Genomic DNA, 18890 nt, shown 5'->3' with positions numbered 1-18890 from the left:
AAGATATGGTTTGCATATTTAGAGATCCATCCTGTTTTCCAGTTGTTTAAATAATCATATGCCCATGGGGTCTTATTATTATCCCTATAGTATAACAAGCACAGAAGATTGCCTATATATGAAATACTGTGACAATTTTCTGAAGTTTATCTCAAGTTGTCTAGTTTAGGCAAACAACATTTAAAGGCAATCATAACTAGAATTTAACATCCATAACGGTGCATTGTTGAAACATAGTTGTTCTCTCTAACCCCTCCCCCCGCCCCTTTCCAGAGATAGCCAAATTGAAACCAATGCATTTGTAGAACAAATCCAGTTTTAACAAATCTGGCCTAATTATTTACATAAGCTTAGCAAGGATAGCGATTGATCATGAGGATCTTTTAAAGTTTGCTTTGTTGGAACCTTTTATAAGGAACCTCCGGGTTGAACTTTTAGTAGCCTCTCCAGGCCAGAAGCCAAGCCAAATACTTGCCATCAGACAGGTCTGTAATACCTGTAGAATTGGGCGAATTCCTCTTCATGAGGCCCCCGAGATATCCTGAGGTTCCTGCACCTGCCAGGAAGTGACCTTCTTTACTTACCTGGTGAGGCTGCTGGGAACTCTGTAAGCAAGGCACCAGGCCAACATTTCCAAGGGGCTTTATGACTCCATGTTTTATAAAGCCAACCCTAATTCCTTAAAGCTGTCTGGTCATATCTGAGTCTATGAATGTCATCCTCAAATATGACATTCCAGTCAAAGCCTTGGTAAAATAACCAGTATTTCCAAATGGTGACCTGTTATAAGATGAACAGATTCTTACTGAACTTATGCAAACAATTGTAATTGCCATGAAAGAAAGAATACTCATTGAGAGTTTTGAATTTCAGGGGAATTATGTAGAGAGAAAAGATAAATGCTTCAGTTTACAAATGCATACTTTATGACATTTTTGAATATCATAGATATCTTAAAAGAAAGTTTCCTTAATCTGGAAGAGGAAACATTAGGGAACCAGCAATATTTTCAACAAGAATCACAAAACTATAATCTTCTTCAGTTCATTTAATCCCATGTTCCTAATTCTTGTTCAATTTGAATGAAGCTTTTTAGTTCTGGAATTTTTTTTTTTTTTTTTTTTAATTTTTTTTTTTTTTCAACGTTTATTTATTTTTGGGACAGAGAGAGACAGAGCATGAACGGGCGAGGGGCAGAGAGAGAGGGAGACACAGAATCGGAAACAGGCTCCAGGCTCTGAGCCATCAGCCCAGAGCCCGACGCGGAGCTCGAACTCACGGACCGTGAGATCGTGACCTGGCTGAAGTCGGACGCTTAACCGACTGCGCCACCCAGGCGCCCCAGTTCTGGAATTTTTTTTACCCATTTTAGTATTAATCTTAAGGATGTCGAATACCTGTATTTATCCCCAAAGTCCTTTTTATAAATCTCCGTGAAGAAGAAACACATTTTGTGAGAGAATAAGAACAGTTATAAATGGCAAAATCTCAGAAATAGACATCGTTGAAGATCTGATGAGAGTTCATTATGATGCAATTGACAAAGAAATTTGGTTATTTCTGTGACACATAACATCTCAAGTAATCAGAATATTAAGTGATGACCTTAGATCAAAACATTAAAATTTTAGGAATTGCATATATTCGGACATTTACAGCATTTACCTGTGCAATACAATCTAAGGCTTACCATTGTATGACAGAGCTTTTCCAAGTAACTTAACATCCCAAATAAAAGGACCTAATTGGTCAAGAAGACTTCATTTACCATTTAAATCCTGAGAAGTTTGTTAAAACCCCAGAAGTCATAAATGCATCCTAAGTAGGAGTACAGATCATTACAAATCTTACAATTTTATATATTCAACCAAAGTGGCAATAAAAGATCCCAAAGATGAATGTATAGGATTATACAGTTGTTATCCAAACCTAGCTCCTTTAACATTCAGAAGTTTTAACTAAGTAATCAAAGACCTGATAGAGATGAGACCTAAAACTTTGATTTTCCCAGAGGGTAAACCTTTGTTTGCATTGTCTTATCAAAAGCAGATCAACAGTTCAAGAAAACTTTGTCATTTGAGCAGAGAGAAAAGCAGGATTTCAACCTTATACCAGTGTACTTTTAAAATTCCATTCATCTCAACCTTCTATAGCTTTCTTTTGCTTCTAAATTTTGTCCCAAAGCCATTTCTTTCCAAATAACCAGTCTCATTTAGGACAAAATTACTTTCTTCTACCCTCAACAAAACTGTATTTCCATTCCTTATAACTTTCTTAAATATCTCCTATTTTCCTACATTCAGAGTTGCTTTCTTTATTTTCATCAGTCTTAAGTACATTTAGCAGAATTTTAACTCTTAGGAAACCTTAGTCTCCAAGTGAGGACTTAGTAACCAACTGAGAGGTGTTTACATCAGAATTTTCGTAGGTGGTAAATTCATGAACCAATTAAGTACAAAGCTTGTTTTCCAATAGGTCCAAATAGCCTTAATTTCTCAGCAACAAGAAGTTAAAAACACAAACATCTGTTCAATAATCAAAGTTTTAGCATTCCATCCTATTTGGAAAGTTTTAGGTTACCAAGGACCTTGAAAGTTATCTTAACAATTACCCATGAAAACTTTGAGACAGACAAAATTAACTATTATTAACCAATTGCAACAGAGATAACATGAGCTTATTTGACCTTTGTTGATAACTTTAAAGACACGTCCAATAAACTTAAATTAGTTTAAACATCGAATATGTTTCACCTGCATCCACCTAAAATTCAATCAGTTTTTCCCCATTGTCAGTTTTTCATTTGGGGCACCAGTGGAGATATCTGAAATGGGTGGTCCAAGGGGGGATACACTTTGCTCCTTGACCTGGAAGGTGGGAGGAGGAACCAATGGTGCCTGAGGCACCGAGGATGGTATAGGACCACACCCAAGTTGGTCCAGAAACATGAGGGGGAGGGGAAGGCGGAAGCAGCAACTGCTTGGGCATATGCCTTAAAGTCCCTGTCCCGAGGTAGACTAACCACAGTTGGCTCCAATTATAGCTATTAACCTTGGAAATGAGGGAGAATCCCTCACATCTATTAAGCAGAGGAACAGGGAGAGAGAGTCAGTGTCCCCTTTTAGTCTGGTTCTATCTCGGCTAGACCAATAAGGTCCCCTTCTCGAGGTTCCTCCTGATGTCCGCTGGGTTTTTGGGACTTTCCCTGGTTGGGACATTTATTCTTTTGAATGTACTTAACCCTTGCAGTAGGTTCATTGACCCCTTGCTAAGGACTCCCCTCTTGCTGCTGGGCATATTTATGGCCTTCTCAGCTCCCTGTTCTGATCCCCCTGAGAGCCTCTTGATATTAGCGGATGTGGACTGGCATCTGGAAAGTGCCTGCACTTGGCCGAGGGCCCAATCTGACCACTGGGCCTTGTGCGGGAGGGTTCTCTGGCCTGGGATGGGAGGAGAAATGGGCGGCTGCCCTGGCGGCACCCTGACTGTGGCAGCAGCAAGTCTGCGGGGGGGAGGAGTTTCAAGCTCAGGGGAGTGGGGAGGAAGCCTAAGGAGTCATGAAGAGGGGAACATTAGGGGAGGGGCGGTGGGTTGCTTCTTTGGCTTCCTGGGTGAGTCTCCGGATAAAGCAGCTAAAACCCTTGCCTGGCTCTTGTGACTCTGTCCCAACCCCACTTTGCTCCCGTGAGGTGGAGTCACAAAGACAGAGGGACAGGGGCGCCCCCTCCAGTGAGGAGACCAGCCAGATGCCCGCCTGGCCATGTCCTGAAGGAACCCAGGCGACGCTCAGCCCCACAGTTCCCAGCCCTGTGACCCACGATCAGAAACCATTCTGATATCGCCACAGACCTAGTGCCATCCATCATGGAATCGCAGAAGGGCCCACTCAGACTCCGTGGGGACCCCAAGGGTGCCTGCCTGTGGAGCCAGAGTATCGAACTCAGCAGGCAAGCTAGACAGAGTTGCACATTCACATTCACATACACACCAGAGGTTATTATATTCCCTACCATAGAATCCCTACCTGTGAGACTTCTGAAGTCTCAGGGAGTGATCAGGTCCCCCTTCCACTCTTGCAAGTGGGCCTGACTAGATTGGGCCCCAGCCTTACTGGGGTCCAGGTCCTCACCTGCCAAGTCTCTTGGAGTCTGGTGGGAACGACGGAGTGGGGGCTGGCCTGAGGCAACCGAGGGGGAGACTACCGAAATTCAGGCAGGGCATGCACTCTCCCTTGTGATCCCTCATTCCGTCACTGCCTCGCTGTTTTCCCAAACCAGTGGCAACAATGGGCCAATGCAGTCGGGTTTTCCAGTCAGGGAACCAAATTTGTTGTGGAACCAGGCTGGAACGCTGGCAGAAAAACCAAGCGGCACTCAGAGACCTTGATGGATTGGAGATTTATTTAACACCGGCGGGCTCAGAGGAGATCATGTCTCCAAAGATCTGAGCCCTGACTGTGAGCAGGAAGGGTAATTTATATTTATCAGCCTCCATATTTGTGTTTGGGGGAGGGGTTGGTTTTCACGCGCACAGCAAACAAAGGAAGAAGAACCTGGAGGAGGGGTCTCTAAGCTAGAGACCAGAGTTTCTTTTAGTCCAATCAGCCATCTTTGGTGTACTTTATCCACTTCTCCAACATAACCTTCCACAAAGCAGTTATTAGGTAGTTAATTTTTTAATTTTAGACATTATATTAATGTTAGCGTAATCTTTTCAACTATTCATTATCTGAAAATAAACTCACATTGGAAGTGATATAGTACTGAAAGTCAGGGTGTATAGTGGGTAAGAGCACCAGGTACTTGAACTAGACTGCCTTTGCTCAGATTCCAACCTTACCATTTAATGGCTGTATTGCCTTGAGCAACCTACCAAATCTTCCCGTTCCTTTGTTTCTTCATCCATACAATGGAGATAATAGGAGTACTTACCCCCTACTGTTGCTGTGAGTTAATTTATGTCAGTTACTTAGAACCTGGCCAACATCTAGGAAGCATAATTGGAGCCAAACTCCACACATTTGCTTTCAAGTATTGTTTTGTGCAGGTGCGATATCCACCAGGGGTCTTTATGTTTAGGTAAACATTGGGACTCACAACAATTTCATAGTTTGCACTCGGCACCAGTTTACCCAGAAGGTTATAGGAAAGGAAATACATATTTTCAGGCAACATCAGGTTTCTCTCCTCACAGGAGTCCCAGTGGCAATAGTTTGCAAGGTGGTTCTCGCAGGGGTTGGGAAAATATGCTTTCCTCAGATGACAGCCTGGGTGCAAGAGCATGAGATCCACATCAGTGGGAGTGAGGTTCACTTCCTGAGCATCCTCATGTAGAACATGTATCTGATAGAGGTCTTGTATCCAGAATGTGAAGAGTTAGAATAGTATAGTAGAAGACATTCTGGTGTTCTGACATAATGTAGACAAGAAACTTAGAAAAGTAAAAGAAGGAATAACTACCATGTCTTTTCATTTTTCTTGGCTATCAGTATTATAATAGGATTTTGACAATGGTTTGCCAACAGGCATTCCACCTTGACATAGTTTTGGAGGACTTACATCATGGGTATTTAACATTGGCTTTTGTTAAAAAAAAAAAAAAAATTCCAGATGTTCTATGTATAGTAGTCACATGGATGAAAAGTTGACATTTTGTGAGGAAAAAGAAAACATCTTTATTGTTGTTGAACTACCCTTTTTCCATAGCAAAGAGTTATAGGCATATCTGAGTAGGACCAAACCTTTTGTCTGAAAACAGTTTTAGAACTGGACGAATATGCACTGTAGCCTAACTGAAATCACAGACTTACATACCGCAAAGCACAGCAGAGAAACTAAACTAGTTACACTAAGGTTCCTATAAAATGATAATATTGAGTAGGATCCTAGATGGTCATAATTTGGATTGTTTGCAAAATGCATCTTGCAGTTAGGGTAAGAACTAATTTACCAAACATAATATCTTTATATTTATTTAGATCTTCAGAAAAAATGAGGCAGAACTTACTAATTTATGTTTGGACATATTGAGAAATTTATTGTAACATTAGTAGACCATGAAGTTCAGTTATTTAAAACCACACCAGTGTTGTAAGAATAAGCACAAATCAGCAGCCCAGGAAAGGTGGCTATCTTTCTATTTACTGTGGTAAGAGAGCAGACTTCCAATTTATCAGAGCTCTTTCATTTCAGTCAGAATCCTCTTTGGAGAGTTATTTAAAACCTTGTCCTCTGTTATGAAAAGGGGGGGGGGGGATAGAAGACTGCATATATATATATATATATATATATATATATATATATATCCTTGAATGCAAATGTTTACATATAACCTTAGGAGGTTTAAGGCCTTAAAAGCCATTTTTGTTCTCAGTTGATTCCTTGATCGAGAACACTTCATCAAGATCAGAGAGGAATGTTACCAGATATTAGGGAAACCAGCTCCTTCTTTGGTAAACAAGTTGCATCTGCCTAGAAGAATGTTCAGTTAATCGAAGTGATTTGTCATGGAGAGAATTTTGAAACTTGAGTTTTATAGTCTGATTGGTCTACTCTACAAGGCTTTTAGAGTATATTAACATTCTTGTTTTGCACAGGTGCATTTGTGAAATTCAGAAAACTTTGTTCCATAAGTTGAACACAGAGATCCCAAAGTGAGGCATTGCCTTACTCAAATTTGCCTGTGTTTTCACAAAGAAGGTTCTATTGAGTACTTCCCTGCAAGGATTTTTCATCAAAGTGGATCTGGATAAAAAGACACAAAAATGTTTTTCAGACAGGAAATTGTGCAGTTACTCTCTATGAGTAGGCCTGAGCCACTGCTTGGCCTCAAACAAAATTTCCTACCATTTGTTAGGCTTGTCTGTGCCTCTTGCTTGTGTAGCCAGTGATTTGGCTAATAGCAGAATGATGCATAGCACACATAGCTTTCTGAGACTTCAAAATCCTTATAAAATGTCTTACAAGCTTTCATCATAAAATAACAGTATTCTTGTAGCAATTATACTAATCTGTCTGCAAAACTAGTCTTCATGCTCTCCTAGGGGGATAATTTGTCCTACAGTTTTTCTGAGTCACCCAGAGGAGAAGTTTTACAACAGCCATTTAGGATTTGAAAATAAAAGGCTTTGTCAGAGGCCAGCATTGGAGATCACAATGGCACAGACAGCACTTTGCTCATTCAATGAGGAAAGAAGACAAGCCCATTTCTCCATTTTAAGGCATGGGTTGAACTTAAACATCCTCTCTAGGCTACTGGTTAATATATATCACTTGTATGGAAAATTAAAGGAAATGAAATAAATACAATCTATACATGACAAGATTACAAAGTCAAAAGGAGAAGAGGGTAGAAAAGCCAAAGCCACTGGTGAAATCCTAAATGATAGCAGGTCTCTAGAACCTTGTGCCATGGAAGACTTTAGGGTAGTGCAGAGCCCTTGGAGTAAACCAAATATTAATGTTTGAGAGAGAATACTACCGACTATCCTCAATACTAGTCATGTTAATTCATCATTTAGAAAAAAACTTTCTTCTTCCTATGGTGAGATTGGAAATTATTTTCAGGATCTAACTGGCTCCCCAAAGTTTTTAATAAAAATTGCTAATTATTGAAGGACAGATTTTAGCCTACAATCCATTCATAGAGGAAGACTAGTAATGAAGGGTGTTATTCTATTCAAAATCTAGTGGCTTTTATTTTTTTTAAGTTGTGTGCAGATTCAGAAGCTCTAAGTGTCCTCTGCAATAGATGTGAGTGCTTCATGAGATCCTGTTAAATGTTTGCAAAGCATTTGTCATTCCTGCCACATGTACAGATTTTACATTTCTGGCTTCAATAAGTGAAATGACTTAAAGATGTGTAGTTGCCAAGTACTACTGCCTTTCAAATCACATAGTTTTTGGTGTTACCTTTTCAAGGATCTCAGGCTTGGCATACAATGGAGCTAATTAAATTTTCTTCCTAGGAAACAGCCAGCTAGACCACTGCCCCAGGCACATAACCTCAGCTTACTACTTTCCTTCACTCATTTATTCTGTGTGTGAGATGAGACTCCTCAAGCTGCAAAGGTAGAATACTCAAGCCATGCAACTGCTGATGGATTTTAGCAACCACAGAGCTGGTGTTTGAGTCTCAGCCCTGACAGCACACATCACAGAGAGGTGACAGTGGAGGCACATCTTCTTGGATGAGTTGGCTGTGGATGACAATCTGCCAAACTGAAATAATGGAAGAGGCATTAGTTGTATAAAAATGAGCCAACTTGGCTTAGCTCTAAGGTGTTTTGCAGGATTCTAGGACTATCACTCCATTTACCCCTGAGATTATGTTTGTGAACATAAAATTTAAAAACATAACAATTAAAAAAATCATGTGGGGAAAAATTTGTTTTAGTAATTTCATTAATGCATCTTTTCAATTAAACAATTTTCTCAAACGTCATAAGAAACAAAGGAAATGGGGCACCTGGGTGGCTCAGTTAAATGCCTGACTCTTGATTTTGACTCAGGTCATGATCACACAATTTGTGAGTTCAAGCCCCGTGTTGGGCTCTGTGCTGGTGGTGAGGAGCATGCTTGGGATTCTCTCTCTCCATCCCTCTCTGGTCCTCCCTGCTCTCTCTCTCTCTCTCTCTCTCAAAGTAAACAAACAAATAGAAAGAAACAAGGAAATGTATTCAACAGCAATCAGCTATCTGGAAATCACTATATTAGGTTCTTGGCACATATTATTTAACTTTAATAAGCATTTTTTCTTCTATTAAATATCTGAGAAAACTAGGATGGAAATGGTTAAATGATTTGCCCAAGTTCTAAGGCAGACCTGGAATTTAAACCCAACTTTATTTGACTGAAAAGCCTTGGCTTTATCTACTTTAACACACTGCATGATAGGTTTACAGATTCTGTGTTTAAAAAAGAGACATTTTTAGGTAGAATTATTTGGGAAATATTCATGAAAGTGAATGGTATACATGCACATGTACACCTGTATGTGTGTATGATATTTATCTTAAACTGTAAATTCCCTAAAAGGAAGAATTTTCAGTTGTTGTTCTCATAAAGTTTCTTATCCGTAATATAGCTTTTATTGTGGATAGTCATCTTCTATAGAAAGGGCCCAGAATTACCCCTGGAAATAAGGAGATCCATTACAAAGAAAGCAGCGGCCATTTGGATCTTACAATATTATATAGAAGTTATAGAATCCATCTCACTGACACCAAGAGATGGAAATTAATCTCTTTAAAATATCATTTTAGGAGATAGAATATGAATATATTTATGCATCAGATGAATACATAAATGATAAGTATATAGATTAATGTAGATAATTTACATAGATACACAAAATAGGGATTTATTTATTTCTGGGGTAAAAACAAAATAGAGTATCCCTGTCTATAACATTAAATCTCTTTAAATTCCTGATTGCACTCTTGAATAATAGCTCTTTTCTTCCCCCTGCAGTTGGACAGCGTCACCTCCCTGATCCAAGCGGCCAAAAATTTAATGAATGCTGTAGTGCAAACAGTGAAAATGTCTTACATTGCCTCAACCAAGATCATCCGGATTCAGAGTCCTACTGGGCCTCGGCACCCAGTTGTGATGTGGAGAATGAAGGCTCCTGCAAAAAAGCCCTTGATTAAAAGAGAGAAGCCAGAGGAAACTTGTGCAGCTGTCAGACGAGGCTCAGCAAAGAAAAAAATCCACCCAGTGCAAGTCATGAGTGAATTTAGAGGAAGACATGTCTACTGAAACCCCTCTTCTACTCTGGTGTCCAAATTACAAAGTCCTGGCTAAACACACTGCTTTACTTTTACACTTGATTAGTTCTGTAAGTTCACTAACTTTTAGAATTTAATCCACAGATAGTGTAAAACATTGGAAGCAACATATATTTGGGATCATGTCATTGTCATCTCTGTATGGCCAGCACCTAATAAGTAATCAATATATGCTTGTTGAATGAATGAACCCTTTAGGTGTCATTTAACCTTTCCTACCGTAGACAGTATCTTACACTTATTACCGAGTGAGCATAGGAGACTCTAGGGAGTCCTGTTCATCTGTAACAACTTAAGTACACTCACCTTATCATTTTGAATTAAAGCTTTGACAGGAGCTCTTGACTTGGTTTTCAATGAAAGCAAAAGACTTCATAAAATGCTTTCCCATTTGGTCTCCATATTTTCTTTATCTGACCCAATCTGACAGACACCTGTGAATCTCTGTGATTCACCTGTATCTAATGTCAGTTGATTAGGGTAACCTCAGAAACTAACCAAGCTCAGCAGTCAAGTTCAGCCTTGATTATTAATGAAGTATTTTTTTTAACATTATAAAGATTACAGTGAATTTTGATGCCACAAGTGTACCTTTTAAGCTTCCATGGTGTTCAGAAGTTCTGCACATTGAGTATTAGACTAAAATGGGTCCTCCACAATAGTATATGGCAGAAGAGTTATCACTTGTTGGGGAAATGAGACACCTATCTATATTTCTGAGTGAGTCATGATAACAGAAGTAGAAGGAGTTCTGCCTGACTCTAAAAATCCATTTGTATTAGCTTGCAATTGTAATTAAAAGGAAAAGGCCACTTTGAAAAACATTTTGGCATCGAGTAAAATATAACTGCATCAAGTATATCATTGAACTATAAAGTAGAGTTAATGGCAAAGAAGCTGGAGTGATTTTGATAACATGATTTAAAATAAAAGTCGTTGAGGTCATTTTATGACTTCAATCGCTGTACTTATCCTTAGTTAAGTTCATGAAGGACTTCATAATAGTCTTAGAGTCCAATGCATTGTCCCCTCCCTCTATCCTCCCCTCCCTCTTTGCAGAAGTTAAGTTTCACTTTTCTCACACATAGAATTCTCCTTCACAGCATTATAAACTTGTATTCCCTATTCTATTTTATCAAAATTATACTACAATTTTAACTTCACTTTGTACGTCCTGCCATTAATGAGTTGTTTCAACAATTATATTATCTTAATTTGATGAAGTAAACTTCAAACATGCAACATCAGTTGATGCCAGAAGGACCAGTTTGGATAAAAGAATGTGTGAAACATAAGAATGCACAAAGCCGAGAGTATCATGTGTGTGGTACCTTTGGCAAAATGGTATGGGAAAAGGATTTATTTCATAGATAATTATCAATTATATGGAAAGTGTTCACTTTTTATTGTAATGAATTATTTTACTCTTCCAAAATGCTGAGTTGCCTTGGCTCAGCATATAAACATCCTAGGAGGTGAAAGCCATAGGTCCTTCCTGCCTTGCACTCTGCACTGGCCCACAATAATTATTCCAGACAGAGTCCACTCCATAAAAGAGAAAGCAATGCAAAAAGGAATTAGGGAATCCAGATAATTCTATTTTCCAGGACCATCTAGATAAGAAGGCAAAAAAGAGAGTTCCTTTCGTTGAAATGCTACCATTGCTTTCTGTTCTAAGGTTAGATATTACAAGAGTGACATCTGTGACCGTTGTTATCTTAGATACAAGGGTGAGTTTATAATTTAGTTGAGAAAATAGATTTTTTTAAACACCAAACAACTAGCTCAAAATCATAAGTCTCATTTAGAAAATCTAATGTCTGTTTGATCCTATGTCAGCTTTCCGCAGTTGAAGTTTAGAATGCAGTATTGATGCCAAAAGAACAGAAATAACTGGAAATTATACAATTACCAAATAACCTCTACATCTTGAAAAAAATGACATTTTATCCCACATGAGGTGTGAACTGGCCTCTCCTTCAAAGTAGGTTGATTTCCAGCTTAGCTCAAAGCGAATTGCAATTACACAAAACTTAATTTAAAAAAATAACTTGGAGAATGCCCCAGGAGTAAAGTCCACTGTAGCAATCAAAGGTGCAATAAGAAAGAGATGCATAGAGGTGAGAAAGACATCTGTCCAGCTGAGTGAATTCCTGTAGTAGGCAACATTTTGAGACTTAGTTGGACTCAAAACCACTAATAAGTGCTTATACACAAGAACGACTAGCAGCAAATGCATTAACAAAACTTTGTACTATAAAGCATAGTTAAATGAAACTTATCAGGAAATAAGAATGTACATATGTGTTTATATTTAAGCTCTTCTGCAGGGAAATGGTAGAAATTTCTTAACGAGAGTGTTGGGTTGGTGGCCCATCCATGCATCTTTTAAAATTGCATCACAGATTTTGGTGCTTCTTCCAATGATACATTTGCTTTAACATGCTAATCAAAACTCAAACTCACCTTTTTTCTTTTAGTGAAATTAATTTATGCTAATTTATGTAGGAAAAAAAATCCTTGAGAGGGAGGAGGGAGTTTATACCACCTACAAGGATAGTTCCATTTTACTTAGTTGCCAGCATCATAGTCAAACATCAGACTAGAATCATAATGATAACTTAAAAAATACCCATGAAATCATAATACACCAAAGATTCTTTTAATTAGAAACACGGGAAGGTTTTTATCAAGCAGGAAGAATGCCAAATATAAATGTCTCCATTTTATTTATCACAAGTGGAAATAATTAGATTAAAATATGTGTTCCTAATGGAGTTTCTGGGTACAACTGAATGAAGGAGTCAGGAGAAGAATTCAAACCCTGAATTGCTAAGGTAATTTGTTAACGATCTACTTTCTGTTTGTCTTAGAACATGAGTGAAAACAATGAATATTAAAAAAAATATAATATGCTTAATTATGCCTTCTGGCCTTCACATACCTCTTAACTTATCAATATCAATATAACATATGTTCCCCATAAAATGCCTTCTGTGTAAGGGCCAAGGACTCCATAGCTACATAGAAAGGCTTTTTCAGTCTGGCATTCACTTACCAGCTTCAAAGGAGAACAGTTTCCAAGTCATAATACAGGAAGATAAAATCACGGACATGTAGATAAGTGCCCAATTTGAGCCTCAAACGCAATAATTAGTGCTTCTCACATTCAGTAATGAGTGGTTGAAAAGACACTACAAGAAGTATTTTTAGTGACTTTCTACACCTTAACTTTCAGTGTGGTCTTTTCACCATCCATCCCTGGGCTAGGGATCCTCCCATTAACTAACTGCTGATGGTTCTCTCCCAGACTGATACAGTCAGGGATGTTCATCCCAGCCAATTATGCCCAGTTAACGTCCATTCCTCTTGGTCCATGCCCCCAAAATATCCCACTCTCATTTCTCATCTCCTTAGGTGTCTATCCCACATATAAATTGGTCAATATATTCTATAGCGTTAAAATTATAAATTTTAATTCCCAGCAGCTTCCTTCCTTTCTTCCTTATTTTTTCTTTTCTTTTTTTATCTTGCTTCTATTCCAGAAAACATCCTTACCCTTTTTGGTATCAAATGCACACTTCCTGATAGGGATAGAGGTTCCCATGGATACAGATTTCTGTATAGAGATAGAATGAATGGAATGAAGGAATGAGATCTGAGATTTTCTTGATGATATTTACCATTCTCCAGTGAATTCTTTGCAGCATTGCTATCCTGTTTCAGTATCATTGTAAATAATTCTCTAGGTCAGCAAAATACGCACCAGAATACCAAGTTGAATGAAATCTGTACTTTGTTTTGTCAGCCTGTCTCTTGTCAAGACAGCCTGCCTATTGCATATTCGCCATTTTTCTGTTGGGATAGTCAGAAATATTTCCCTTTGACTTGATCAGAAAGTTTAGGGTCATCTAATTAAAAGATTGTGAATGCGTATTATTTCAAAAATCCTTTTAAGTACACTGGGAAAATTTCTGCAACCTGAGAAATCTATATTTATATTTCATTTTCATTTAAATATCACATATCAGGAAAGAACACTTACAGAAAAAAAAAACGCTGTAGCATTTTTTGTCATAATTCTCTTTCCATATTGTTATGATATCTTTAATATCAGTATTTTGCATGTTACTATAACAAAAGCCAGGCTTAATGACAGAAACATCTACATATAAAGTTTTAATTTTGATGTCTTGGGTCTATTAGGAAAGAAAATATAGATGTTACTAAAACTAAAGATGTCTTAACACTATCCTAAATATCTACAAGAGAGAAAAGAAGACATTTAAAATTTTATATACACTCGTTGCCATTTTTAGCCAATTCACATGAACAAAACAATTTTCTATTAGAACAAAAGAAACAGTAGTTTACAACAGTCATCATTTTACATGTGAACTTTTCCCTCTACCAGGATAGATAGGATCTATTCCTGAACACTTCAAAAGAAGATAATTAATACTATTTGAGAGAACCATTTCCAAATGGAACCCAACCTTGCCAGAATCCTGTTTATGGGCAGTAGATAGTTTGTAGGGCTGACCTTTATGTAGATCCTAGGACAAGATATTTCATGGCTGCAGGCTGGCTTATGGCATCCAAAAGTCCCCATTGGCTTTATGGGAACAAATCACAAAGACTACCTTTCAACATGAGTTTGACAAGAAAAGGCAATATATACAGAGCAGTTCTAAAGGGATGTGGGCAAGAAAGTGACAGAGATGGCAGAGGAGGAATAAGAAAAGTAGTTGCAGAAGCAGATAACTTATAGCCAAACAGAGGAAGAGGTTTTGGTTCTACACAGATTGGGGAGCTTCCTCCTGAGGAATATTTTAAAGATAGAATTAGTGTACTTATCTTTGGTGGTTTGGGTGAAGTCATGTTGGAGGAAGGAGGATGAGCTATATAAATTTTGAGGAGGATTTAATGATATTGTTTGTAAGATGAGAAATGGAAATTCTAGCTGCTGATGGGTGAAATTCTTCCCAATATCAGAGCTCATCAGGATAATCACACGTTAATGTATATAACAAATATTTGTTGAGTAACAATGATCTCTCCCAGGCACTCCTCCAGGTTCTTGGAATACATGAGGTAAAAAAAACACAAGCAGTGGTCTTTACCCCATGTGCCCACTTAGTGCTAAATGCTATTACCTTATTTTACTCTCTCAACAGTCCTGTGGGATAAACATTGTTAGCTCCATTCCATAGATGAGGAAACTGAAGCTTAAGTAGGCTCAAAATCTAGCTCAAAAATTCATCAACTTTACAGTTTTGTTTGTTGCACTCTAGAGTCTGAACTTTAGCCCTTATACTATCCAGACTTCCTGAAAAAAGACATGAGATTTGCTCAGTTTAAAATGAAATAGATATTTCAAATGCTGGCTCCTTCCTATGTAACAGCAAAAAGATAGAAACTTAAAAAAATGATTAGCAATCCATAACTAGACCATTTAAAACTGATAAAAGAAGTAATTAGGTGCATATTCTCACCTCTAATAATCTCAATTAGAATATCAGATATATGAGTAATGGATATTTCATCTATATATCTGGAACAGGATGAAAATGCTTGACAAATTACTTTTACTATTATAGAGGAGACATCTTCAGTGGAAATGCCTGTTCCAACCCATCTTCAGCATGGGCTGTTGCTGAAAACATTTGTTGGCACCACATCTTTCCTATTTCATTGCTAATGTGTGTCTGTGTTTAAAGTTATCGATCCAAGGGTACTGTTGGCCAAGGATTATTGGAATAAGATATAGTTTCTTTATATTCCCAAAAGACCCAAACTAGAGCAAATGTATGTTTCCTTCTTTATGGAGGTCACAAATGTATGGGGTATATGCCTGTCTGCAGGTGTGTATAGTCATTGAACTCTACATCATCCTTCTTCCTACAGCTAACTAAAGGCTTGAGTCCTCTTTTTGCTCATGTTGCTGGATAGGCATCCCTATCACAGGCCTGGGGGAATTTAATGATTTTCTGATCTTTCTTAAAATGGATTCACAGGTATTTCCTCAAACTGAGAATGGGTTTACTTGGGGTCTTCACTTTTGGGTACCTGGCAGTCATGATGATTTCTGTCCCCAATGTAGGAAAACGAAGCTCTTGAGAAGGAATTTCTCTTTGAAAAAAGCTCAGATTTCTAACAATCCTCTCCATAAATCTCTTCAAAAAGAGATTTAATTTTTTTTTTTTTTGTAAAAGCTATTAGCGTTAGTCCTTGTGTTTTCCTTTCAAATGAGATATCATCTACTTCTAAAGTTTTCTTTCCTTTGCATTCTCAAGACGAATGCTTATTTTTAATTCTGTTTATTTGAACTTGGAGGTATGCAGCCCCCTTTGATAATTAAATCACGTATTACACAATCCCAAGCCAACCGCCGTCAGTCACATCATTTTGCCATCTTTGTGAATTAGGTTCAGATAAACTCTGGTATTCACCAAGAGTCTCAGACAGGTTTTCTTGGCCTAGACTTCTAACATCAAATTTAGACTGGAATGTTTATTAATAAAGCAAAGGGGCAAGTCGGAGATGGTGCATGCTCTCAGTTAAACAGGACTTCCCTTCTTCCTGACACTTTAAACATAAAATTGATTTCAAAAACACCATAGAGATAGGGTTCCATTTTTGCCAAAACTCACCCCATTATGGCTCTGTGTTTTTCTGTGTTGGTATACAATGTGTCCATGGGAATGTAAATATGAGAATTTTAGCAACTTTCTTGCAGGGTTAAGCTGTCCTTCTTACTAGTTTTGAAATTTTTCTTTATGTGGTACAATCCTTCCAAAGAAAAGGTCATTGGACCTAAGTGATAGCAGTCCCTGAAAACAGAGGTAGGCATATGTTATTCCCCATTTAGTACCTAATAGTTGGGACTTAAAAGTCTTAATTTTTTCTTGGGTAAGTTGGTGATTAAATATGAACTAAAACTTCATGAAAGAATTCCATTTTGATTATGTTTTAGTTCTATCGTGACTTGGCAAAAGAAAAAAAAAAGAATCTGTTACTTTACCTTATGTACTTTTACAAGCAACAACTTTAACAGTTTAAACTTAGTGACATTTCTGAAGGTGATATGTGAGGTATAATTCAGGATGAAGGGCAGATTTAGACAAAGATAGCCTGAAGTGAAATAAAAGTAAGCAAAAATAATAGTCATGTTTATGGCAGCAGTATCTCGAGAGCTTATGTTTAGTGGCATTTGAGCTATTTCAAACCACCTTCCTTGTACAGCTTACCCTGCTGTTCAGAAGGCAGAGTGAGGTCAAGTGAACCACTCGCTATACTAATGGCCAATTCAAGGCAGTTTTATGGTTCGGATATAGATAAACTTTGGCAAAAGCACTTGTGGCTCTTTCAGACCCATATTTATCCTAAAAGTCAATTTTACCAATCACTAAAAATGAATTATTTATCCAAGAATAGAAAAAGCTCTTCAATCATCTCCTGACATTGACATAGAATCCCAAATACTCCATGTTTGAGATTCTGCATGCCTTTTGTGCTTAATTGAAACAATGAAAATTTTCTTTCATTTCGTCCTCAGAGTGAATTATTTCACAAGTGTAACCTGGGTTTGTTTTGAAGTTATGTAGTATTATTTGAAACAATGTTTTAATTTCAACTGATATCACTCTGTAGTTTATTCATAACTTGCTCAACTGATAATTAAACTATGTTAAAGCAATGAAAATTTGTTATGCATTTGGCATTCATCTTTGGTGGTATGTAGTTTAGATGGGGCAAAAAAATAAATGAATAAATAAGAGGTTAATGAATTGCTGAATCATCTAACCATGTGCTTCTAGGTATGACCTTCATTCCTACTTGCCTTTAGTTATACATGTTACAGTTCAGGGAGAGTACCTTTGTAAACTACTGCATATACAAAAGTAACATGCATCCTATCTGGTAGCATTAAGTTCTTGGTTTAAGTGGGCATTTTTTGCTCAATGTGGAAATTTGCCTTTTAACCCTAATAGGTTTATGTAGTTGAAGAATTGTTCTGTAGATTAGAATTTTATGAAAATGACCAATGATTTTTTTGAGAATGTCTGAACACACACTCATGGTCGGCATAGACCACCATTGGCTCCACCAATGTTTCTGTATCTGAATATTGGTGGGTTCTGTACATCCATTCTTTTGGCTTCCTCATCTCCACACTGGTAATAATCCACTTTCAGTGTGAATCCTTATAGGGATAGTCTTTGATACTTTTCCAGGACTTACACATTGCTTTGTCTGCTCTGGGACATCATTTTCTTCCTTCATGGCCCTACTGCTTCAGAATGCTTATTGCTAAGCCTCAGTCTGTTTTTATACTTTCTCAAAATGCAGTCTCCAAGTCTTTATCACTTAGTTTCCCTCATTCAGTTGTGCCAGACGCTGGCCTCCTCTTTGTTAATGAAAATGCCAGTATGAGGTTGCCTTTCTGGGTCAGTCCCTCCTGGGCCCCAGGAGCCCGTATTTGCTCTGACAGCAGCATTCTCTCCACCTTGATTTGTTTGTCATGCTCACTGTGGGGGTGGAAGTGGAACTAAAAGCACTCTTGGCAAGAAGAGTCTGTACCTGCCTGGAGGCTGAGCTGATGTCCTGACATTTCCTGGGCAACACCATTAAACATTTCATCCAGGAGCAGTAACTCAGAGATTTAACTTCCAGTCATCGCACAACTAATATCCTGTGGCTTGTGAGGGAAAAGCTACTGTTGTCCTTCATTGTCAAGGAACTCTGACTTCCTCTCCTGTCTGAATCCCTTTTGGGGCGGGTGGGGCGGGGGTGGGGCGGGTGGGAGTGGAGGAGTGATTCCTCTGAGAAAGGAGTTCTCATGGAGGCAACAGGAGTATCAAACCCGAGGGAGATTGCAAGGGGAGGGTCTGGGTAGAGTGGATCACTCTTGGATTTATATCAGATTGCCCTTTGTCCCTGCAGATTCCAACAGAGCCTGGAGATCTGTATTTGCTACTCTGAGCTCCACAGAGAGGTGAATGAAACCCCTTTCCTCTGACCATCTTTCCTGCCTGCTCATTACTCCTTCTAGTTTTTGTTGGGGACAGATATTAGGTGTGCAGGTAAATTCTTCTGGTCA

At 38.2% G+C, this 18890-nt stretch overlaps 1 protein-coding gene across 3 annotated transcripts in view; it reads left to right on the top strand.

The window, feature by feature from the left end:
• The window catches only part of CTNNA3 (catenin alpha 3), a 1797955-nt gene extending 1780469 nt beyond the window's left edge, over positions 1-17486 (top strand). For all 3 annotated transcript variants that reach the window (XM_045437558.1, XM_045437556.1, XM_045437557.1), the window contains one exon: positions 9471-17486. In XM_045437558.1, coding sequence (XP_045293514.1) covers positions 9471-9758 — 288 coding nt within the window. In that variant the 3' untranslated portion in view covers positions 9759-17486. The remainder of the gene's footprint in view (positions 1-9470) is intronic.
• The last annotated feature ends 1404 nt before the right edge of the window (positions 17487-18890 follow it).

This window comes from Leopardus geoffroyi, chromosome D2 (genome assembly GCF_018350155.1).
Source record: "Leopardus geoffroyi isolate Oge1 chromosome D2, O.geoffroyi_Oge1_pat1.0, whole genome shotgun sequence".
In the NCBI taxonomy this organism is placed as follows: Eukaryota; Metazoa; Chordata; class Mammalia; order Carnivora; family Felidae; genus Leopardus; species Leopardus geoffroyi.
This window is presented reverse-complemented; position numbering and strand designations above follow the sequence as displayed.